Below are 21,501 nucleotides of genomic sequence, written 5' to 3'. Positions count from 1 at the left end.
GGCGTGGGTGTCTAAATCAAAGCAGACAAACAAACGCTCTAATCAATTAAAACATACTAGCACTAAGCTAGACTTACCATCCAACCACCAGATTACCGATGAGTGCCCTCGCTACAAAATTGCATCCACGCTTCACCTACAACTGATTAAACATAAAATAAATTGGTCAAGTCGGAAAAGAGGGTATAGATACGACTGGGTATCTACAAGATACCCCAGTACTTCTCGGCGGCGAAAGCACCGTCAGCCTTCCAGTAGTCGTTGAAGGCGTTGAACAAGATACAGGAGCTACCAGCCTTGGCCTTGATAGAGGCAATGGCGGCTTCCTGGTTCGCCTTGGATGGAACAGCCACGTTGTTGTTCTCACCCTGGGATGGCCAGCCGGTCTCGGTAATCAAGACATCCTTGTCACCGTTACACGCGGACCAGACTCTCTGGATCTGCAAAAGAACCCAGTCACCAGAGCCCGCAGCAGCGATCAGGCCGTCGAAGAAGGCGTGGGCGTTGACGGCCATGTAGTCAGAGTAGGAGCACAAGCCAGGGTTGTTGATGACAGCGATGAAGGTGTCAACAGAGACAACTGGGCCGGTGTAACCGGCGGCCTTCAAAGCAGTACGACCCTCAGCAACGTAACCGGCAATCTGGGAAACGGTGGCCTGGCCACTGTTGACCAACTCGTTACCGATGGAGACGGTGTAGATGTCGTCCCAAGACCCGTAGGAACTGACGGCAGAAGCCAACTGCTGAATACCAGCGGTAATGGCGTCCATGAAGTAGATACCGGCAAAGACCTTCTGGGTGGTCTTCTTGGCCTGCAAGACGTTCTCGACCTGGTTGCAGTCAACACCGTAGAGTCTGATGATGGCAAAGTCGTCCATCTGGGCCAAGTCGGACTGGACAGAGGAGAGGCTCTTGCAGGTACCGTCCGCATTGTATGGGGAGTAAGTGATACCCTTGGCACCACCATTGAAGCCAGCGGAGGAGGTTGGGGAGGAAGCGGCGGTGGTCAAGGTGGTGGAGGCCTTGGTGACCGCAGCAGCGGTGGTCTTGGCACCCTTGGCTTGGGCAACAGCCGAGACAACAGCAGCAGCAGCTGGAGCAACAGCGGCGGCGGTGCCGGCGGCAGCGCCCTGGGTGACGGTGGTCAATTGGGTCTCGGTGACGTACACAACATCTCTCTTTTCGTGCTTGTGGCCGTGTTCGGCGGCAGCAACGGTAGCGATCAAGGAGGCAGCGGCAATAGCAGAATTAAAGAGCATTTGGAAGAGTTAAGGAGTGACTGGGGTGAAGTGTTCTTACTGCGAAAGAGAACAGAAAAAGTGGATCCTTTTGGATGAAGTACTAAAAACGAGGGCGTTTGGCTGTCCGAGGTGGACGGACGAGTTTCTTTTTCAGCCCAGAACTTTGAAGTTTCCGTTTTGGGAGCGCACGCGTCCGTGTGCAGCTTGCATGACGCATGGTCACCAAGTCTGCCCATGTAGTGCCTAATTGGGAAGTGAGAGATTGGCCTATGTATGCGAAGTCAATCGGTCTGCTTTTACAATAAATGATGATGGATCTATTGAAGGCTGGATTTTTGGAGGTAGATAGGCCAGCAGTACAAACATCTGGGGTTTGGGTGTGTTTAGTATTTGTTGTGTGTATACAGCTGAAACGGGGCGAGCATCGTTTAGTGCAGGTCGTGTTTAAGTATCCTTGAAAGGAAACTCTATTTTAGGATTGTTTACGTTAGGCTTTAGCTTTACCTGAAGCTATCGTACCGAGCCGCCAGATCGGCCTTTATTTACACCTGTGTAAGGGTACGCGAGGGTAAAACAGCAAGGAGGGACAACCAGTGGTTGATTTAGTTTGGGTCTAGGCCCTGATAGATGATCTCTGTCTAGTCTCTACCTCCATTTGCATGCCATCTACCTCATCTTTAGCAGCATGGCAGTACTTTGTAATATTAGAAGGTTAGCCATTCCGCGAAAAGAGGGGTAAGGAACTCCTCACGAGGACTAGGAAGACTGGATATAAGGGACTTTCACGTGAAGATCCACGCTTTTCCGGGGGGTATACGCACGTGCAGCCGCGTCGGGTTACTATTCGAGAAAACACTAAACATAGAAACCGGTCCCAACCGATGTGCGAATTCACGTGCCCAGAGCAGAGGGTGGACATATGAACAACGAACTAAGTTAGGCTTAACCTTAATGGCGCCCATGTGCAAACCTTTTCTGCGAATCAAATCATGATAATACCGGGATACCTCTAGAGTGACAGTGCATGCTGAAAATGACCATAGACGGCTCCGTTCTTGAGTAATAGTCAGACGTGAATGTAAGTGCTAACCTGACGGACGAAGCTGCTAGGAGCTGTTTTTAAAATAAACAGCAGACTACGCCTGCCGCCTTGGGCTATTCAAACCTGTTGTCATTGAAGGGATTTCGTGCCTACATTACTTTCTTGGCCCTTCACATTCAAAGTATTCCATTCCAAGAACCCACCAAAGGCTGAGATATCCGGAGCAAGCTCTTGTCTACCGTGTTTAACGGAGCTCTCGGATCTGACCAAGCCTAGTAGAAATGCAAGTATGCATATGCAAGTAGGATCGACTGCTTTTCCGCAAGTCTCGCAAACGATAAACTATCTTGAGGGTCACAAATATATCCCTCTATGTGTTAGGGCAAGATATATTCCTCCATACGTTTGGGCGAAATGTGAAAGTGCTATTTTGCGACGCTTCGGCAAAACAGTCCACCCATCAAATAAGGCCCCGTTGTTCTCGAGGGTCGAAGGCTAAACATGAGCTTGGAGGTTAGCACCCGATATGTAAGGCTAGCTCACATCTGAAAGATGACCTTGCCTTTTCCCACTAGCTCTTGTAATCTATTGCAAACGGTGAACGATGTCGTATCTTGGCTGATTAAACAGTGGTTTATGTCAGTGTGCCGTTGTACTGTGTGACAAGGGTAGCGATGGGAGTCAAGCCAAGGCCTGACCCTGGCCATATATGCGCCAGGCCACAGTTACTCATGTTCTAGGCTCTCAGAAATTTTCTACCGCTGGCTACCATAGCTTTTGATCTGCAATTCATAATTACACACATTTATATAAAGCTCTATTGCACTTTGCAAAAGCCTCCTTTTTGGTGCAATCCTACGGCTGGAGTTGTAGCGGCACAATCTCCCTCCCCCAAGCCCCGAATGCGGTATCTAAACGGCGATATCAAGTTAGGTTTCTTTTTCATCGCTTTGTTGAGACTTGGACAATCTCTTAGTTTCCCAACCGCACGTCACCGCGTACCCATTACGTAACTAGACGTGTAGTAGGGTGAAAATTTTACCTATGCCCTTGCCTTTGTGCGGCACGTGGCCAACTCCGTAAGCAGATCGATATCTCTTGGTACTCCTTCGCTATCAAACGTAAATCGTTATTGACGCGGACGGAAGAATGCCACCCGCTAGGGAATAACAGCTGAAGATCAATAAGGTAACGTTAATCCACTTGTTGGAATGGAGTTGTGCAATAGCTCTGATTCACTCATGCCTTCATCCTGTGTCGTTGTCAAGGTGCTTCTTAAGTCGAGACTACCGAATTTCATAGCAAACGCGGAAACTTATCCCTTTCTAGAATCTTCACGAAATACCCTCACTGTTGTAGAAAAAGGTAAATATTGACCCTACCTGAGGATCTGTGGTTAATACGAACCAGCCTTATCAGTAGGCGCGTCTAACAGGGTTCGTAAAATGCGTCGTGAAGATTTCACGTCAATACTGTCAAGCCGGTGAGACTACAGTCGGACTAGTGCGCACTAAACCTGGCACGGAGATTCTCTGGAACGTGTGCAAGATTACTAATAGGGACGGTTTACCGTTTCTATCGTGGTCCATGATTAAGCGGCTAGCTAGGGTTTATCGCATCGCCAACCCTGATAACAGTAACAGTTTACTTTTATAGCCAAGACATCCGTGGGTGCACTGATGTGAAATTTCGACAGGAATTCTCAGGTAGATTATTTTACGACCAGAAAGCGATTAAATTAAATTATTTTTAGAAGATAGAGTCAACGCGTATACAGAGTGGTTGGAGTTTTGTGTGATCATTACTCGGTATAGGCTAGGAGAGGGGTGCATCGGAAAACCCGTGGGTGGCTTTAGAGTAGAAAACAAGGTGTTAGTTGCTTGGCCATTCTTACCACTCCTGGGATACGGTTAGTACTATTTGACCTAGGGAATACGGGTGAGCATGTTGGTACTTTTATTTCCAATTAATTTCTATCACGTCAATTTCGACGAAAGAAATGCCTGCGTAGCGTAATGGTTAACGCGTTTGACTTCTAATCAAAAGATTGCGAGTTCGACTCTCGCCGTGGGTTGTTTGTTTTTAGTTAGATTCCCTTTTTCCTTTATATTTCGAAGTGTTCTGTATAATATTAAAGCAAGCTTAAAGAGGTTCTTTTTTCCGGTAAGCCTTTTAAACTTCCTCGTTCGGTTTCCACCCAATATATTAAACCAGTGCACTATGATAGGCTACACAAAAGCTTTATGCTAGGTGTATGGAGTATTGATCAGCGTACATTCTTATTCTTATAATCAGTTGCCATTTTAATTTGGTAGAAGCTTAAGCTATGATAATATACACATTGAATAGGCGTATAGGCTCACTAGTTGGAAAGTTAGTCACAGTATGTGTATTTGTCGTTAAACACTACACAGTCAGAGCGCAGCGATGTTAGGATTGAAAAAGCTGGCCCGGAAAGAAAGACATTCGGCCCCTGGGCTTATCAAGAAGAAAAGGGTCAAGTACGGATAACATACTTCGTTCATATATTTAGCTACTCTTCAAAGGCACAATTAGTGTAGGATCACTATCATCTCTTACACTCGTGCCTCCTCACTGCGGCCTCATTCATGCCTATCACAGCGTACACTGTATAATTAGGAAGGATAGATGAGGCGTAACAAATGGCGCCATAGTTTTTCACATCATTACCTTGAGTTAACGAAAACTCGCGGTCCGCAATAAGTTCTGATATAGCTCTGTGCATAGATGTGATTCTTTCAGGATCGCAGTTCGTTCCTATATATGAAACTTTATAGTAAACTTCAGGACCATAACCGTAGATAGGACTGCACACCTTCACAGGGCTACCCCATGGCATATTGGATAATATGGTAGTCAATGCGCAGATTCCGGTCCACACTACTGCGTTTACCGCGTCTGGTGCACTATGGGTGTTTCCTTGAAGTGTCATTTCTCTCGATTCATTTGTAGCGACTAACGCGAAAAACATCGGAAAGAGGCATAACCAGCGATATATGGAATATTTCATTACGGATTGCCTTGAGTAGAGTGGAGTGTAGCTTGTAATTTAACTTGCTTTCTATTTAGATGTCCCCAAGTTGGACTTTACCGTTTTTATATGATATTTCTCTTCATATACCATCGCTGCTGAGCTTGCTATCTACTCAATCTAGACTTTGATAAGACAAACAAGACCTATTTAGAGTAACTGCAGTATTCGAGCCTTCTTGCAGATGTAGTCAGAGCTTACTCAGATTTAATTCCCCAGTGAGACATTCAGTATTGTAGCTTCACTCGTTTTAGATTTTTCAGAAAAAAGGAATTTTCGTCGTTGATTTACGAAAGCCGGTCTCCGTACCAAGAGCCTTACTAGATACACTTGGTATTATGCTGAGCAATGTCTTTTATTAAGCTTAAGGTCCTATGGAGAGATAAATCAATTGAATTTAACAGTATCTGATAAAAGTGAGGTCTTTGCCGTAGAAAGCTAAGGTTAAATCTTCTGCCATAATGTTCGTTGAGATCGTTTTTCTCCAATTGAGATTTATAATCCAGATATGGCTCATGTTTGTACTCATTCTTCCGTTTAATATCACGATTGAAACATTTAAATAATCACCTTCTCACACTCGAGCCTCATCACTGCTCCCTGGTCCATGCCAATCACAGCGTACACGCTATAAGTAGGGTATTTGTTTATAGCATAACACATGGCGTCATATTTCCTCACAGAGTCTCCCCACCCAATCGGAAGATAGACTTTGTTCAACAGTCTCTGCAAGCTACTATGCGTTAGCTTCATTTCTTCCATAGCACACTCTGTTCCTGTGTAAAACACCTTGTAAGCAACACCCATCTGGACACCATAAATAGGGCCGCACTCTTTCGCAGAGCCATCCAATAACCTCTTGGATAATACGGCGGTCAAAGCACATACACCTGTTCCTAACATTTCCCATGCCAGATTCGCTGTACTATAAGTGTTTCCTTGAAGTGTCATTTCCATCGTTAATTCATTTATGGCGAATAGTGAGAAAAACACCAGAGAGAGGCCCAGATAGAAACGTATGTAAAGTAACATTGCGGATTGTCTTGAGTAGAGTGGAATGTAGTTTGTAATTCTTCTTACTTTCTATTCAGATATCCCCTAGCTGGAATTTAGCATTTTTATATAATATTTCTCTACCTATAACACCGCTACTGCGCTCGCAATCTACTTGATCTAGACTGTGATGAAGCAAGATTTATTTAGAGTAACTGCAGCGTTCAGGAATTCTTGCAGAGGCAGCCAGAACTTACTCAGATTTAACTCTCCGGCGAGACATTCAGTATTGTAGCTTCATCCATTTTCGATTTTTCAGAAAAAGGAGCTTTCATCGTTGATTTACAAAGGCCAATTTCCGTACCAAGAGCCTTACTAGATACACTTAGCATTATTCTGAGCAATATCTTTTATTAAGCCTAAGGTCCTATAGAGAGATAAATCAATCGAATTTAACAATAATTGATAAGTGAGATCTTTGCCATAGAAGGCTAGGGTTAAATATTCCACCATATTATTCGTTGAGATTGTTTCCTCCAACTGAGATTCACCCTCTCACATTCGAGTCTCATCACTGCTCCCCGGTCCATGCCAATAACAACGTACACGCTGTGAGTAAGGTGCATGCGTATGGAATAATAAACGGTATCATAGTCCCTTACAGTGCCTCCTGTCCAATCGGAAAATTACAATTGGTCAGCAACGCCGGTGTGATACTCTCCATTACGTACATTTCTTCCAAGTCACACTCCGTTCCTATATAGAAACTCTAATAAATGTTCATTTGGACATCAGAGATGGGCTGCATTCTTTCACGGGGCTTCTCCATACCTTCTTGGATAATATGGTAGTCAAGGCACAGAAGCTGGCTCCCAATATCGCATATACCGGGCCTATTGTACCGTGGTTATCCCTTTGAAGTAGAATTTCACTAATTGATTCATTGGCAGCGGCTAATAATAAAAGCACCTGAAGGAGGCGTAGTAAGTAATACACGGAACGTTTCATTGCGGATTGCCTTGAATAAAATGAAGTGTAGTTTGTAGAGTGTCTTATTTTCTATGTATATGACGCCTAGTTGGGATTTGCCGTTTTTATATGATATTTCTTTACCAAAATTATTGCTACTGCGCTTGCTGTCTACCCAGTCTAGACCGTGATAGGCCAAATAAGACCCCTTTAGAGTATCTGCAGTCTCTAAGTTATTTTACGGAGGCGTAAACTATCACCATAAAGACCTTTTTCACTCTTAGTGAGGCACACTGTTGAAATATAGTGCACATAGGCCTAAGTCTAAGAATATATCCTGGTTTTTGCTGCATACCCAGGATATAACACTGAAATTAGGTGAACCGCAATCCAGAATTGGGTAGAGAGTGACGTTTGTTCCTGGACCTGACTAAATAGGTTACTAGTCTTGGGTTGCCTTTGTGTGTCTACACTAAGGGAGTTGGAATTGATACAACAGTATTGTAGAATTAAATTTAGTAAATAGTATTTTACCTACTTCGTATACTCTAGTTTATAGAACAGGACAATTGTACTATCGAACTGTGCGCTTTCTGATTTCCTATTAATTATGAAGTACACGGGTTACCAAACCATTCTAAAGTATCTATTGATGGTTTTTGCAGGTCTGAGCTTCATTTAGTAAAGGTTCTATTCAACTAGACGGACGCCGTCGATCGTTATCTCTGTACTTCTGATAGGCGGACACCTTGGTATCGTATCAGTCTCAGTATATACGGCTACTGACTCTCCCTTTCTTGTGTATATCTTACGGAGGAAAAATATTCACTATTATATACTAGATATACTACAAACCTAGTTGAAAACACAAGAGCATATATGAAGGCATATAAGCATGTGTGAATGGCACAACTTCACACGTGTAATGGTTATATAATAAATCTTTGTTGAAATGAAGCCGGTGAGGGAAAAGAAGCCATTTTATGCTTTCTTAAAGCTATAACTCGTCCTTTTCATTTGTTGATCGGGGATTAAATTGTAATTTATCTGGTCGCAGTCCTCCCCGATAAATGTTACTTTATAGTGAACATTTTCGTAGTTGCCGTACACACGTGTTATACTACTTGTATTGCTTTTATGGCTAGAACTCACAAGTTTCTCGACCCACGGAGTAATATAGGTGGCAGCACCCGCCAATGCAGTCGTGACGGAACTCAAAAGAGTTATCATATAGTACGATCGCGGCGGCATCCATGATGGATTGATAGCAGGCCCAGTAGCTTCCCTAGCTTCTAATTCTAGAGTACCAGTACATAGGTACATTAAAGTTCCAAAGACCAAAAAGCAAAGCAAGTTGGAAAGATTGGTTAAGTAGGCCATCATGATATGTTACTGTTTTTTATCAATGAGTAAGCAGTATGGAGGTTGTACCTTGGTCACCGTTATCACTTATACGCCGATGTTAGTAACTGGATTGATTATTTGGTGATTATTATTCCTATAACCCTTTTACGGTTCCCCATACTCTGATTTGGATTCATTCACTGATGTTTTTGTGTTCTATCACGCGACTTAACCAAACTAATGTAAGCTACATAGATTTACGCGTGCTAGTTATAAAATTAATTGCTACCCGGTTTTAATACTCCAAAGGCATAGATGCATATATCCTGGAGTTTCTATTTAAAAGGCAATTATTCACAGCTTAGAACAGTATCCACATCGAGTAAATGGCCAGGTTAGAAAAGACCCTGAACAAATAATCTCGCCGCTTCAGCCGCATTTCAAACATTGAGCTCAACCTTAACACTATGAATGTTACTCCCAACCTACATGGAAGGATAACAACAGAGTTAAGATATAATATATAAACGTAAAGCTCTGCTGTGGCGAATTGGACCTTCACCCCTCGCAACAAGCAGGAATCATGGCTGCTGAATTATCACAGGTTGTGAATTGTGCTGCTGCGGTTATGGATAATGGTGTCAGAAGATCGTATGCTTATCTGAGACTAAATACTGACACCTTCCTAGGTCAAATTAAACATGTATGTGCAATCTTTCAAATCTGAATAACAGCTCAAATGTGAAATCAACTACGCCTGGATTTTGAGCCTCTCTAAAAGGGCTTGCTTCCGTCTGCTCACCAAAAGCGCTTCGATTTCCTCCACCGAGGGGATCTGAAATTCATCATCGTTGATTTCTAAAAATCCAGCGTCTGAAACATCCCCTCCTTCCCGTTCTTTGTTGCGCAACTCACGCACTATCCTCTTCGATTTGGCCCTCTCAAACGTTAGTAGCTCTGATACCTCTTCATTTCTGCTTGCGACTGGCTCTCTGGGGACGACATTTTCGAGTACACCATCGCCCAAGGCCTCATTCACTTGGTCTATCAACACATCGAGATCCGTCTCAATCACCTTATCGACACCGCTCCCCGCTTCATCGAGATACCCGTAGTACAAGGGTCCCGCTCGCGCCTCCAACTCCTTCAAGGCCTTACTTTTGGCAGCTCGCTCAGACTTTTTGTTGTTGAAAAGATCCTGGGACTCCAGCTTCTGCTTCCGTTGAAAGTCGATGATCTCCTTGACCCCCTCGAGCTCCTTGGCCCTCCCGAAGTACTTGTACCCCCGGAGACTGTATCCTAGAGCTCCAAAATTCGGCGAGCCTGCCAGTCGCGCCGTCTGAACGTTGATATAATCCACTCCGCCGAGCTCCTTGATATGATACTCCCACGATCTCAACTCCTTTATCATCTTGTTCAACTCATCGTTGATGTCTCTGATCTGGTAGTCGTTCAAAGAGGCGTCATTGATGCGAGTCAACCGGCCATTGATTTCCTTTAAAACCACCGAGCGCCACTTCTCAGCTTGCGGCAAGCTCTTGCAGGACTTGACTGACTTTGGCCGAAGGTTAGGGTTGGACTCTAGGACACCACCGATCTGGTTTTTGTACGCCTGGAATCGGTGTAGGGAAGACTGCGACTTTTCTGAATTTCGTGACATCGAACTAAAGTATGTTTTGGTACTGGTGTCTAAATTTTGTCCTGGTACTGATATCTAATGTTCTGGTACTGATTGATGAAGGTGGGATATTGATATGCAATTTACTCCGGTACTGTGTAAAGCACTTAAAAAAATTTATCCTACACATAGACAGAGATGGACCAAGAGGTGAAGTACTTCCGTTCAGGTGAGTCTGAGGCACATACAAGGAGCAAGTGAAGCCTTTAGTCTTTGTGACGAAAAGAGTAAAAGTAATGCCTCAAGGTGAAGGAAACACCAGGCAAGCCCTTGATCTAACCATTCAAAACGGGGCTCTGACTGCCGGCTCCTCCCTTCCACTTCAATCAAGACTTCTTCCGCTTCTCAAGATTTCTCCACTTTTCAATCAAAAATTTCATTAGAATAAATAACAGTTAAATATATACAGAAACTTATTATATGTGTATATAAACATACCTTCGTGTTCTATTGACATGGAGGTGGCAAACAACTTGCATTCTTCCTCAACACTGGGGCGGGGGTTCGTAACAGACTTCTAGCGGTAGTCAGTTAGATCTATTTGGTGGCAGCAGCCAAGTAAGTGATCAAGTCATTTCTGTCCTTTGGCTTCTTCAAACCACCGAAGGCCATCTTAGTACCTGGGATGTACTTCTTTGGGTTTTCCAAGTAGTCGGACAAGGTCTGTTCAGACCAAGTGACACCCTTTCTCTTGTTGGCATCGGTGTAAGAGAAACCTTCGGCCAACCCGGACTTTCTGCCGAAAATACCGTGCAAGTTTGGACCAACCTTGTGGGCACCGCCTTGTTCAACGGTGTGGCACTGGAGACATCTGGTCTTGAAGAGAGTGGCACCCTTCTTTTCGGAACCCTTTTCGTATGGAGCTGGCATTATGATAGTATGTGTGTATGAAAACGAAAGAAGAAGAAAAAAAAAACGCTTTCGAAACTGCCACCGGTGAAGGGCGAGCCGTTATATATTATTTTTCGGGAAATTTCACGGTTCTGGTGGAAAGAATCGGGTGAGGAGGCAACCGCGCCATCCTGTGTATAACGCCGGGAAAAAGAAACAATTGGTTATAGTCCTATACAAACGACGTACAATTACTATTTCGCGAGTCTCCATTGGCTCAATCAGCGCAGTGCATCGCCACCCCACAACTCCTGACCTTTCCACTTCCGGAAATTGCGCATATTTCGTGGCGTAGTATACATCCGGGTTTCCCATGTGTGTTGGCCACTTGGCAGTGCCAAATACTGCGGCGCCCGAGCCGTATACTAAGAAATACCCTTTCTCGGTTAAGCGTCTTAAAAGGCTATGAAATAACTTTAGCCGTTTCGTCATTATACAGTACTGGGTGTTGTCGAAAGTGCCTCCATTGTTGGTAGACTGAACGCCACATCAGAGACTTCTGCATAACTCTCCCCGAGCCCTACAATCGCTACTGCCGTAGGGCGTCTTGTTCGATTTTATACAAAAAAAAAAGAGTGGCGAATAGGATCGCTGGGATCTGTGCTGACAAGGTTCGGCACAAATCGACGAATTACTCCGAACTCCTCCGAGCTCCTCCGAGCTCCTCCCGGCTCGTGGAAACAGCGCCTGTGCGCTCTGGGTGCAGGGCATTCTCACCGATATCTCCCAGAGTGCATGTTAGAGCACATGACCAGAAAAAAGAAATGTCAAGAGAGGTACGTGCGCAGGAAAAGTACACAACCTGAGACGTGTGATAGAGGAGGAGCGCGTCGCGTGCAGGAGAGAAATACCAACATACGGGCAGTGTTGAAGCCAAAGATAAGGAAACAAACCTAGAAAGCTATTGAATATTTAGCTAATGTATGTGATTTACAAATAGATATAACGGGTCATTCTAATAAGACTAGTGGTTAATATTGGAGCTTTTGAATTCGGCAGCTGAGGAGCCGCCAGGCTTGAAATCTCTATTTTTATGCTACAGCTATGATTACCTTATGAGCATATTAAAGGGTGGATCCACTTCCCCGTCGCTTTGACTATTATTGAGTTATCCCCAACACGCCCTAGGGTCTTCTGCCTTTACTTTTGGTCTTTCTTTCTGCAGCGGTTGTCTGTAAAACTGACGCGATAACATCGATGCACGTGACACTGGCTTATAACCCCAAGCTTGGCCTCCGTACAGGACGCTTCTGTTGGGAAAAATCTTACACACCTAAACTATCTCCAAGATTGCCTCAAGAACCATACAAACCTATATACATCCTGTATCCTCTTATTTCTGGCGTAACATTGGCTCAATACCGTTTCAAACTCTAGCAAGTTCAATGATAAGCCACGAAGTGGTTATGCGGCCATTACTCGCAGCCTTTAGGCCATACCGGCTCGCTGTTATCGCCCGATCCGTCAGAAATCCACCGGTATTCCTTCAAACATATCAGCAGGTACGATTCCACCACCTCATCCTCTCCAGAAACACCGGTTTGACCTCTAAATCCCCTCTCATTCCTCTTTCCAGATACTCCACCAAGCCGGAATCAGCCAAGATGTCCGAATCAGCCAAGATGTCCGAACCAGTCAAGATTCCTGAAACAGTCAAGATGTCAGAGCCCGTTACCCCACCATCACGCTTACAAGCCTTCGATGTCAAAAAAAATTTGCCGCAGTGGGAGGTTGTAAAGCACTTGTTGGGTTACTTGTGGCCAAAAGACAAACTTGGCTTCAAGGTGCGGGTGGTGATGGCACTTGTGATGTTGTTCGTCTCCAAACTCTTAAACGTGCAGGTTCCATTTTTCTTTAAAAACATCATTGACAGCATGAACGTCGATTGGGCCTCCGAGGTGGGCATGGTTTCAACCCTCGTCGGTGGGATCATCCTCGCATACGGTGGAGCCCGGTTCGGGGCGGTCTTGTTCGGGGAGTTGAGAAACGCAATTTTTGCCTCTGTCGCCCAGGGTGCCATCAGAAAGGTTGCCGGCAGCACCTTCTCCCACTTGCTCAACCTCGATCTCAACTTCCACTTGTCCCGACAGACTGGTGGGTTGACGCGAGCCATCGACAGAGGGACCAAGGGTATCTCTTACGTCTTGACCGCAATGGTGTTCCACATCTTGCCGATCGCGTTTGAAATCAGTGTGGTCTGCGGAATCTTGACCTACAACTACGGCTGGAAGTTTGCCTGTGTCACGCTCGCCACCATGCTCGCCTACTCTGCCTTCACAGTCCGCACCACCGCCTGGAGAAGCGGTTTCAGACGCGCAGCCAACAACGCCGACAACCAGGCTGCCTCTGTGGCGCTAGACTCGCTCATCAACTACGAGTCGGTCAAATACTTCAACAACGAGAGCTTCCAGGCAATGAAGTACGACAATGCCTTGGTCAAGTACCAGGACGCCTCCATCAAGGTTGCCACCTCTCTTGCCTTCTTGAACGCCGGCCAGAACGCCATCTTCACCGGCGCCTTGACCACCATGATGTATATGGCGTGCCAGGGAGTCGTCACGGGTGACTTGTCTGTGGGGGACTTGGTGTTGATCAACCAGTTGGTGTTCCAGTTGTCAGTTCCGCTCAACTTCTTGGGCTCCGTCTACCGTGAGTTGAAGCAGTCGTTGTTGGACATGGAGAACTTGTTCCAGTTGCAGAAAAAGAAGATCAAGATCTCGTCACCTCCAAATGCCCCGCCGTTGATGCTCAAGGGTGGTGAAATCAGATTCGAGAACGTTAGTTTTGGATACCATCCAGACCGCTGGATCTTAAAGAACGCCAGTTTCACCATCCCTGCAGGCCAGAAGGTTGCCATCGTGGGTCCTTCCGGGAGCGGCAAGTCCACCATCTTGAAGCTCGTGTTCCGGTTCTACGATGTTTCTGAGGGGAAAATCTACATCGACGGCCAGGACATCACCCAGGTGTCACTCGAGAGTTTGCGGAAAGCCATCGGTGTGGTTCCCCAGGACACCCCGTTGTTCAATGATTCCATCTTGGAGAACGTCCGCTACGGAAACTTGCAGTCCACGGACGCTGAGGTGTTTGATGTGATCAAGGAGGCGCAGTTGGACAAACTCGTGGAAGACTTGCCTAACGGGGTCAACACCATGGTGGGCGAGCGAGGGATGATGATCTCCGGTGGTGAGAAGCAGCGGTTGGCCATAGCGAGATTGTTGTTGAAGAAGGCCCCCATCACCTTCTTTGACGAGGCCACCAGCGCCCTCGACACCCATACCGAGCAGTCGGTGTTGAAGACGATCAAGGGTGTGTTCCAGAAGGCGTCCAGCACAAATATCTCGATTGCCCACCGATTGAGAACTATTGCCGATGCCGACACCATTATTGTCTTGAATCAGGGTGAGGTTAAGGAAGAAGGGACCCATTACCAGCTCTTACAGGACCCTACGTCGTTGTATAGCGAATTGTGGGATATTCAGGAGAATTTAGACTTGGAGGCCCAGTTAGGGGCCCAGGAGAGCGAAGACGGAGCGAAGAAGTAGGAAGCCTTTGCCAGAATGGGCATCAGACAGAGTGCTGCCAGAATGTGTACATAATAAAACGGTCAAGCAGCGAGAAATTGCTTAATTTTAAGTAGAGGTCTAGTAGAGGTCTAGTAATGGTTCGGTAAATAGGTCTTTTAAAGGTATGGTCGCGCGGGGATTACAGAAATGGGCATGGCCACAGGCAGAGGGATAGTGCGTGTCGACAATATTATACAATTAAAATTATGACGAACGTAGTGTAGAGCAAAGTTTCGTATAAACCCCCCAGGGCCATAGTTGATCGGGAAAGAGGGAGGTATAATTTATACCTGTGCTCTTCAACTTATGACAAGGTTGACACTCTTGGTTGAAAGTACCAAGACAATCTTTTCAAATCCAAGAAATGATTTCATGGTCAAAATTTCATGGTCAAGATATCATGATCAAGATACCATGTCTGAGGTTATATTCTTTTAGCAGCCTGGATAGCAGATATGTTCCCTATTCATTTTGCTAAGGTAGGAGATACTCTGAAGCCCAATTCCCCTATGTCTCCCGCTACCATTTGACCCCCAGTATTAAACGCATGCTGTGCATGATCGGGCAAAGACGCGCGCGGGCTAAAGTGAAAAATTCAGAATCAATCACATGCACGCTTACAAATACTTTTGTGGGGAGTCCAGGTCCAAGGGAGTTTAGCCTGTTCACACTAGCCCCCCTTGAATCGCCATGACAGTTACAGTAACCAATAGAAACCAAAAAAAGAAAAGAAAAGGGGAAAAAGGAGATTCTTATACCCTAAGATGTACCCGAGATATCCATCAGAAACTCACCAACGCTCGGCGCGCGTCTATACACTGACATGTGATGCCCCTTTTTGTTGGTACACCGATAAACCACGCTTACGCAATCTTTCTCCACAATGAGCACCATTTGATCACGTGCATATACCTTTCGGCACAGCCATGGCATTGGCCTCACCCATAACACTAAGGGGGAAGATACTAGGCATCACTTTAAATAGCTGGCAGATCCTGAAGTGATATCTTAAAATAGTCGAGACTGTCGTTTAGAGCAGCGGTTGGAATCAAATCATCCAGTCAAACCTAAAGTCTATATCGCTTCTAATATAGCTCGCCTAATTTTAGCTTGCAGACGTCAGCGCACGTCTCATTTCCAAAATAAGCCATACAGCCTTCGGTCAGTCCGTGGACTATTTTTGCGTTATAATACAATATACCAATCATAATTATTTCCCTGGCCTTACAGCCCTGATCCATCGCTTTTTTGTGCCCCCACCCTTTCAATGGCATGTGTAGAGCCGATATCCTGCGTACATCATCCATCTCGTGACGTGACTGCGATCACCTCTGCATGGCGCCCCTCTGTCTCTTCGGGATCACAGGACCCAACATTAGCTCAACTGGAAGCCGCCGGAATTGTTCGCCGGGCTCCTCTCTAACCTTTCCTTCCTTCTCATATAACGAGTATTAATACCGCCCGATCTCCCCCTTATTCAACATAAAACAACCCCTTTTCAACAAAAGACCCATCGTCTATACATCTACGCTCAACTCGTTTTTGCATACACGATATGATCAAAGCCAAGTCAGTGAGCAGAGAATTTCTGCCAGATGAGGAGCTTGTGCCCTCCATCTCCACCTCGTCCAGTGATACGCCTCTGGAACCTCTTGTGCTACTGGACAAGGACGCTCCTACGGCCCCTATCACGGGCATCACCGCCGGTGGCGTCTCGTTCGTGGTCCCCGAGACCCACGACATGGTGAGGACACTCTTTGACCCCACCTTACGCAAAACCGTCTTGGATGCTGCGATCGTGGTGGCCCTTCTCTCGAACTTTGCCATCTACTACCTTTTGCCGCCAGCCTACCGCATCTCCGCGTTCATCGCCATTTACGTGTTCTGGCGCTTCGGCTACAACTTGGGCATCGGCTACTTGTTGTACCACCAGTCGCGCGAGAGCCGCATGGTCAAGTGGGCACAACGGTGGCAATTGTTCGCGCGCGCGGCGGGCCCTGCATCGAGCCGCACACGCGTGCAGCGCATCATGGAGCAGGAGTTTTCCGCAAAGGGCATCGCATCGGCCAGCTACCCGATCGAGTTCAACACGTGGTTGATCTATCGCAAGTTTGTGGACTTGATTCTCATGCAGGACTTTACCGCCTACATGTGTCTTGTCGTGGCCTGTTCCGCGCTCAACCCCGCCGTCGCGCGCATTGTGGAGCTGCCAGTGCTCACGGCTATCAGATGGTCGTTGGGGATGGCATTCATCTTGTTCAACCTCTGGGTAAAGTTGGACGCGCACCGCATCATCAAGGACTTTGCGTGGTATTGGGGCGACTTTTTCTTCTTGCAAAAGGCGGACTTGGTGTTTGATGGGGTGTTTGACATGGTGCCACATCCCATGTATTCGGTGGGCTACATCGGCTACTACGGGTTTGCGCTCTTGACCAAGTCGTACACCGTGCTCATTGTCTCGCTCTTTGCACACTGCTTGCAGTTTGCTTTCCTCATTGGCGTGGAAAACCCGCACATCGAAAAGATCTACGGCAGCGATGACAGCACCGGCCAGGGCGACCAGGTGTTGTTGGAGAAGCTTCACTTGAAGCCTTTGATCTTTGGCTTGCGCAACTTCAACTGGTTCCGCAGCTCCGACATCTTGAGCGTGCTTGTGTGGGCATCCTCTCTCGTAGTGCCCTTCTTGCTTCCGCGCACCGCCACCGCGCGCTACACCGTTTTTGGCGCCACGTTGCTCGTGAAGCTAGTCCAATCTGTGGGGTTGAACGTGATCTTGCACCAGCAGTCTACCACCAAGGCCTGGACCAAGCGCTTCTTGAAGCACGACTACACGCTCTACAATGCCTTTGAGAACTGGACCGTGTTGTACAACGCGATTTCCAGCTTGACCTACACCGCGTTGGCCGCCTTTAGCGCGCGCGAGCTCCTCTTCCATGACACCTCCGATTCCTTGGTTCGTTCCTCCAACAGCTGGCCGTTGTTGCGCTACATCTTGGGTGCCATGATGGTGGCACTCCAGTTGTGGACGCAGTACTCGATCTTCGAAGAGATCGGCTACTTTGGCTGGTTCTACGGTGACTTTTTCTTGCCCAAATTGTCCTCCATTAGTAAATCCGGGATCTACCGCTATTTGAACAACCCGGAGCGGTTCTTCGGTATTAGTGGCGTCTGGGGGCTCGCCTTGGCCACCTACTCGCCGCTCGTCTTTTTGTTGGCGTGCGTGTGGACGATCAACAACGTGGTGTTGTTGAACTTTGTGGAACAGCCCCACATGATCAAGTTGTACGGCGAACAGAGCGTCTTGCTGGACGGTGGGCTTTCCCGCACGATCAAGAACTTGATTCCCGACCAGTTAAAGACTGAGGGGTTCAGCCCTTCCCGCCGCTTGTCCATGAACAATGTCTCGTCTCTCACCGGTAAGTTGCTCCGCGACTTGCGTCGGTCTAAATTCCAGGACTCTACGGATCAGAAGCACTTGATTTCGCTCTCAGAAAAGATCATGGATTTGTCTTGCAATCACAGCGTTCAGGGCTACAAGGTGGATTTTGCGGTCGACTCGATCAACACAAAAAGATACGTGCTTCTGGGAGAGCCTATTCGGGTGAAATGGACCGCTCCGGAGACGCACTCCACCGACGATTGGATTGGCTTGTACAAGGTGGTGAACACCGGCTTTTCCCGTAAGGCGACCAAGATCTCCTCCAAGGGCCACTGGATCGGGGTTTCGCAGACTTCCGAGTACTATGTTACCGGCTCGGAGTTGACCACTGATGCCTCCAAGACCGCTAGACGCGAATGCGTGTTGCAAGACAACACAACCAGCGGCACCGTAGAGTTCAAGGGCGACTTGCTTGTGTTGGAGGCCGGGATCTACGAGGTCAGATACCATTTGGGCAACCACCACAACGTCGGCTACATCAGTTGTCCGTTCGAAATTCGGGTAGCCGCCATTGATATCCCGGCCACTGTCTCTGCTGAGTTTACCGCCGCTTTGCAAGGTCTATTAGAACTTGTGGCTCCTGCCACCGACTATACCGAAGCTTTCAAGGGCAAGAACGGTAAGAAGTTGCAGCAGTTCACGTACTTGATCGGCACTTCGACTGGGATCGAAATCGGCGAAACGGTGGTGTTGAATGCCAAGACCGTGACAGGTTTGGGCAAAAAGTTGATTGAGATCAAAGGGGTGTTGGATGAGTTGTCCAAGTAACAGATTACACTAAAATATGGAATTTATCAAAAAGCTTTACGTAGCTAAAGAGGTGTTTATATAGGAGATGGTTTACCACGTAATAGGTAAGTATAAATCATGTCTACATCGACGCCGCGTTAATATATGCATACGATTTTGGTATGTCCCCACTAGATAGAGATAATCTGAAAGCTCCTTACTCACCTGTTTATCGTCTCTGTACGATGTCGAGGGTATTTGGAGTAAACTACTAGTATGTCTTTGATTTCACTCGTATCCTCAATAACCTTACCCTTCATTATGCCCTATGAATTCTAGCTTTGATATGGCAAGCAATATGCAATATTGTCAGGTTGTGTCCAAACCAATCAAGTACATGTCAGGGTTCCAGCGCCTGTTGGTATTCCAGTCGGGGGGTTGTAATCAGTCATTGATTCACAAGTTACTTATCGTGATCTTCCACAAAAATAAAGATAATATTAAAACCAAGATCATTCTTAGATCTGGAAAACTACTTCCTTATATAGCTTTCTTCGGTGCCTCATTTGCTTTATGCGACAGGATTAGTTTCAGATACTCATTATCAAACAATCCTAGTAGCCTCAACTGGAACCTCATAAGGTTCCTGAAACAACTCTCTAACTCTGACAGTACAAGCACCATCCGTGATAGTTTAGTGGCTAGAATCCCCGCTTGTCGCGCGGGGGACCGGGGTTCAATTCCCCGTCGCGGAGCTTGTTTTTATGCTTTAAATAATCAAGCTTGACTACTACATAGGCTTAGAGATCCAAGCAGTTACAACGCGGAATATCTAAACTTTGAGTCTACGGTGGAAGCTGTGCCATATTTCGATGCTCACAGATCGTCACTCAACTACGCATTCTAAAGCGGATTATCATAATATGAAGGCATTAAAGTACAGATAAAGGTAGCTTCTTACGGCAGCCACTTCTAAGAGAATGAGGGAAAAGCCTCTTTTAATCTTGACGGGTTCTCAAGACCTTTCTGACAACCTGGTCCTTTGTGACAATATACACAACCGCACCCCAACCGGATAATGCGTCTCTGTCGACGGCATTCAACAAGGCCTGGGAGATGGTCTCGAACAAGTCTTCCGGTTCCAAGTTTGGTTCGTACAATGCTTCGCACATACCGTACAACTGGTCAGAAGCGGTACCGGAGACAATAAAGTCCTTGGCAAAATCAATACATCCGATCAAATCGAACCCACAGATGAAAGGCTTCTTGGTCTGGGAGTTGATCCCGGCCACAATCGGACCCACGAAATACGGCCCAAATCTCTTTTCGTACAAGGTAGAACTGACCAAGTTGGCAAACGTTTCCGGCTCGATGGTTCTCTCCTCCCTCATCTTGTATAAGTTGGTCTTCAATCTGAACGTCTCGCTCAATGTGGTGACGTCGGAGGCCAATCCGGTCAAGCCCAAGAACGTGTGGCCGAGCTGGAACACCTTTTCGAAGTTGTTGGCAAGACCCAAAGACTGGTTCCCTAGACGTAAGTCACAGGCAATAGCCACACAGTCCTTACCGACCATTGCGACAGCAGAACCACCTAAAGATGTTAGTAACGACTCGGGAAGGAGCGCAAGAGGAGCTCTCCGGGGCTAGCAGCTTGGGTGGCGTCACCATGTTGTCGTGTCGTATCACTCAATTGACGCCAAAGAAGTTTCTGCTCGGGTTTGAGACGCAAAGGCAACATACCGTTGATAGAATTTGGATCAGACATGTTTGATGTATAAGTTAGAGGAGTGGGGTTATGGATACGTGGGAAATATATCGATGTTGGGAGCTTTAATCAACAAGTAGACAAAGTTTCAAAGGTTAAGAACAAAAGGGTGGCTCTAACTAAAAGTAGTCAAGACAGCAATTGTTTAATTGAGGTAGGGTATGTAGATAGAAGCCGCCCGTGAGGTATCAGGGTCGACTTTGCGGACTGCTTCGCGGTTTGGCCACCCATATTCTTTTTTCGGTTCGCCTCTTCCACGATAAAGGAGGTGTGCGCACACGACCATCTGGCGCTGTACACTACCCTACAGCTGGGGTACTGATTAGTCATTAAGATGAGGTGAATATCCTAAGCGACGGAAACTACCCAGCCCTATGCTATCGGTAAATTTGAAATTTTATAATAGCCATGGGAATATAATGCACGCAGAGGAGCTCTCGATAGGATTATTGATTATGCAGCTTAGCATGGCGTTGTAAAATTGTAGGAGCATTGTGGTTTTTTTTTTCTATCCAATCCTTCTATCAGATGTTAAATAATACTACACGTTTCAGCTTGTCTTCCGAAAGACTTATCTTATAAAGTGATTGAACTTGGTCTGAGTTGAAGAACGAACTGCAGGGAGGGGGTGTTTGGATGGGAGCGTACTAGGGCTAAAACATATATGTCAAATTCGAAGATACCAGGAAGATAACCTCTAATTAAATTATTTTATTTTCAATCACGCACTATCGTATGGGACAGACAACACGATATGGAGTATACTAGCCCCAGATGGCCAATGCCCTGTTATTT

The 21,501-nt window shown here is 46.4% G+C and overlaps 10 protein-coding genes and 2 non-coding genes across 12 annotated transcripts; 5 read left to right on the top strand and 7 right to left on the bottom strand.

The window, feature by feature from the left end:
* Positions 1 to 45: 45 nt before the first annotated feature.
* MP65 (putative family 17 glucosidase) lies at positions 46 to 1,270 on the bottom strand. The gene has a single exon (XM_019129886.1). The coding sequence runs from the start codon at positions 1,257 to 1,259 to the stop codon at positions 204 to 206; it is 1,056 nt and encodes a 351-aa protein (XP_018983004.1). The 5' UTR covers positions 1,260 to 1,270; the 3' UTR covers positions 46 to 203.
* A 1,236-nt stretch (positions 1,271 to 2,506) lies between these two features.
* Positions 2,507 to 2,896, top strand: BABINDRAFT_163386 (uncharacterized protein). Its single transcript, XM_019129885.1, has one exon. It carries the CDS (start codon positions 2,573 to 2,575, stop codon positions 2,780 to 2,782), a length of 210 nt encoding a protein of 69 aa, XP_018983003.1. The 5' UTR covers positions 2,507 to 2,572; the 3' UTR covers positions 2,783 to 2,896.
* Positions 2,897 to 4,284: 1,388 nt separating this feature from the next.
* BABINDRAFT_t338 lies at positions 4,285 to 4,357 on the top strand. Its single transcript has one exon. It is a non-coding gene; the product is annotated as a tRNA-Arg (tRNA).
* A 1,383-nt stretch (positions 4,358 to 5,740) lies between these two features.
* On the bottom strand, positions 5,741 to 6,467 carry BABINDRAFT_182531 (uncharacterized protein). The gene has a single exon (XM_019131168.1). It carries the CDS (start codon positions 6,365 to 6,367, stop codon positions 5,894 to 5,896), a length of 474 nt encoding a protein of 157 aa, XP_018983002.1. The 5' UTR covers positions 6,368 to 6,467; the 3' UTR covers positions 5,741 to 5,893.
* A 533-nt stretch (positions 6,468 to 7,000) lies between these two features.
* Positions 7,001 to 7,345, bottom strand: BABINDRAFT_163385 (uncharacterized protein). The gene has a single exon (XM_019129884.1). The coding sequence runs from the start codon at positions 7,334 to 7,336 to the stop codon at positions 7,109 to 7,111; it is 228 nt and encodes a 75-aa protein (XP_018983001.1). The 5' UTR covers positions 7,337 to 7,345; the 3' UTR covers positions 7,001 to 7,108.
* Positions 7,346 to 8,278: 933 nt separating this feature from the next.
* On the bottom strand, positions 8,279 to 8,677 carry BABINDRAFT_168986 (uncharacterized protein; the record flags this gene model as incomplete). The annotated part of the gene is made up of 1 exon (XM_019130623.1): positions 8,279 to 8,677. One exon carries the CDS (start codon positions 8,675 to 8,677, stop codon positions 8,279 to 8,281), a length of 399 nt encoding a protein of 132 aa, XP_018983000.1.
* Positions 8,678 to 8,930: 253 nt separating this feature from the next.
* ISY1 (Isy1p) lies at positions 8,931 to 10,337 on the bottom strand. The gene has a single exon (XM_019129883.1). The coding sequence runs from the start codon at positions 10,299 to 10,301 to the stop codon at positions 9,393 to 9,395; it is 909 nt and encodes a 302-aa protein (XP_018982999.1). The 5' UTR covers positions 10,302 to 10,337; the 3' UTR covers positions 8,931 to 9,392.
* A 519-nt stretch (positions 10,338 to 10,856) lies between these two features.
* CYC1 (cytochrome c) lies at positions 10,857 to 11,189 on the bottom strand (the record flags this gene model as incomplete). The annotated part of the gene is made up of 1 exon (XM_019130909.1): positions 10,857 to 11,189. One exon carries the CDS (start codon positions 11,187 to 11,189, stop codon positions 10,857 to 10,859), a length of 333 nt encoding a protein of 110 aa, XP_018982998.1.
* A 1,400-nt stretch (positions 11,190 to 12,589) lies between these two features.
* On the top strand, positions 12,590 to 14,923 carry ATM1 (ATP-binding cassette Fe/S cluster precursor transporter). The gene has a single exon (XM_019129882.1). The coding sequence runs from the start codon at positions 12,596 to 12,598 to the stop codon at positions 14,750 to 14,752; it is 2,157 nt and encodes a 718-aa protein (XP_018982997.1). The 5' UTR covers positions 12,590 to 12,595; the 3' UTR covers positions 14,753 to 14,923.
* Positions 14,924 to 16,023: 1,100 nt separating this feature from the next.
* Positions 16,024 to 19,129, top strand: CHO2 (phosphatidylethanolamine N-methyltransferase). Its single transcript, XM_019129881.1, has one exon. The coding sequence runs from the start codon at positions 16,329 to 16,331 to the stop codon at positions 18,978 to 18,980; it is 2,652 nt and encodes an 883-aa protein (XP_018982996.1). The 5' UTR covers positions 16,024 to 16,328; the 3' UTR covers positions 18,981 to 19,129.
* A 495-nt stretch (positions 19,130 to 19,624) lies between these two features.
* Positions 19,625 to 19,696, top strand: BABINDRAFT_t339. The gene has a single exon. It is a non-coding gene; the product is annotated as a tRNA-Asp (tRNA).
* Positions 19,697 to 19,849: 153 nt separating this feature from the next.
* PUP3 (proteasome core particle subunit beta 3) lies at positions 19,850 to 20,823 on the bottom strand. The gene is made up of 2 exons (XM_019129880.1): positions 20,682 to 20,823; positions 19,850 to 20,532 (listed from the first exon to the last, which is right to left on the bottom strand). Exons 1-2 carry the CDS (start codon positions 20,704 to 20,706, stop codon positions 19,940 to 19,942), a joined length of 618 nt encoding a protein of 205 aa, XP_018982995.1. The 5' UTR covers positions 20,707 to 20,823; the 3' UTR covers positions 19,850 to 19,939.
* Positions 20,824 to 21,501: the final 678 nt, after the last annotated feature.

Source organism: Babjeviella inositovora (assembly GCF_001661335.1).
Source record: "Babjeviella inositovora NRRL Y-12698 unplaced genomic scaffold BABINscaffold_14, whole genome shotgun sequence".
NCBI classification, from domain to species: Eukaryota; Fungi; Ascomycota; class Pichiomycetes; order Serinales; genus Babjeviella; species Babjeviella inositovora.
The sequence above is the reverse complement of the archived record's forward strand: the minus strand, read 5'-3'. Positions and strand labels throughout refer to the sequence as shown.

What these genes read in the sequence shown, in the direction of transcription:
- PUP3 (XM_019129880.1), bottom strand. Translation starts at nt 20,706, where the DNA reads ATGTCTGATCCAAATTCTATCAACG. An exon ending in TGATCCAAATTCTATCAACG is followed by an intron (nt 20,533 to 20,681) that starts GTATGTTGCCTT and finishes TAACATCTTTAG; the next exon opens with GTGGTTCTGCTGTCGCAATG.
- BABINDRAFT_182531 (XM_019131168.1), bottom strand. Translation starts at nt 6,367, where the DNA reads ATGTTACTTTACATACGTTTCTATCTGGGCCTCTCTCTGGTGTTTTTC.
- BABINDRAFT_163386 (XM_019129885.1), top strand. Translation starts at nt 2,573, where the DNA reads ATGCATATGCAAGTAGGATCGACTGCTTTTCCGCAAGTCTCGCAAACG.
- BABINDRAFT_163385 (XM_019129884.1), bottom strand. Translation starts at nt 7,336, where the DNA reads ATGAAACGTTCCGTGTATTACTTACTACGCCTCCTTCAGGTGCTTTTA.
- CHO2 (XM_019129881.1), top strand. Translation starts at nt 16,329, where the DNA reads ATGATCAAAGCCAAGTCAGTGAGCAGAGAATTTCTGCCAGATGAGGAG.
- ATM1 (XM_019129882.1), top strand. Translation starts at nt 12,596, where the DNA reads ATGATAAGCCACGAAGTGGTTATGCGGCCATTACTCGCAGCCTTTAGG.
- ISY1 (XM_019129883.1), bottom strand. Translation starts at nt 10,301, where the DNA reads ATGTCACGAAATTCAGAAAAGTCGCAGTCTTCCCTACACCGATTCCAG.
- MP65 (XM_019129886.1), bottom strand. Translation starts at nt 1,259, where the DNA reads ATGCTCTTTAATTCTGCTATTGCCGCTGCCTCCTTGATCGCTACCGTT.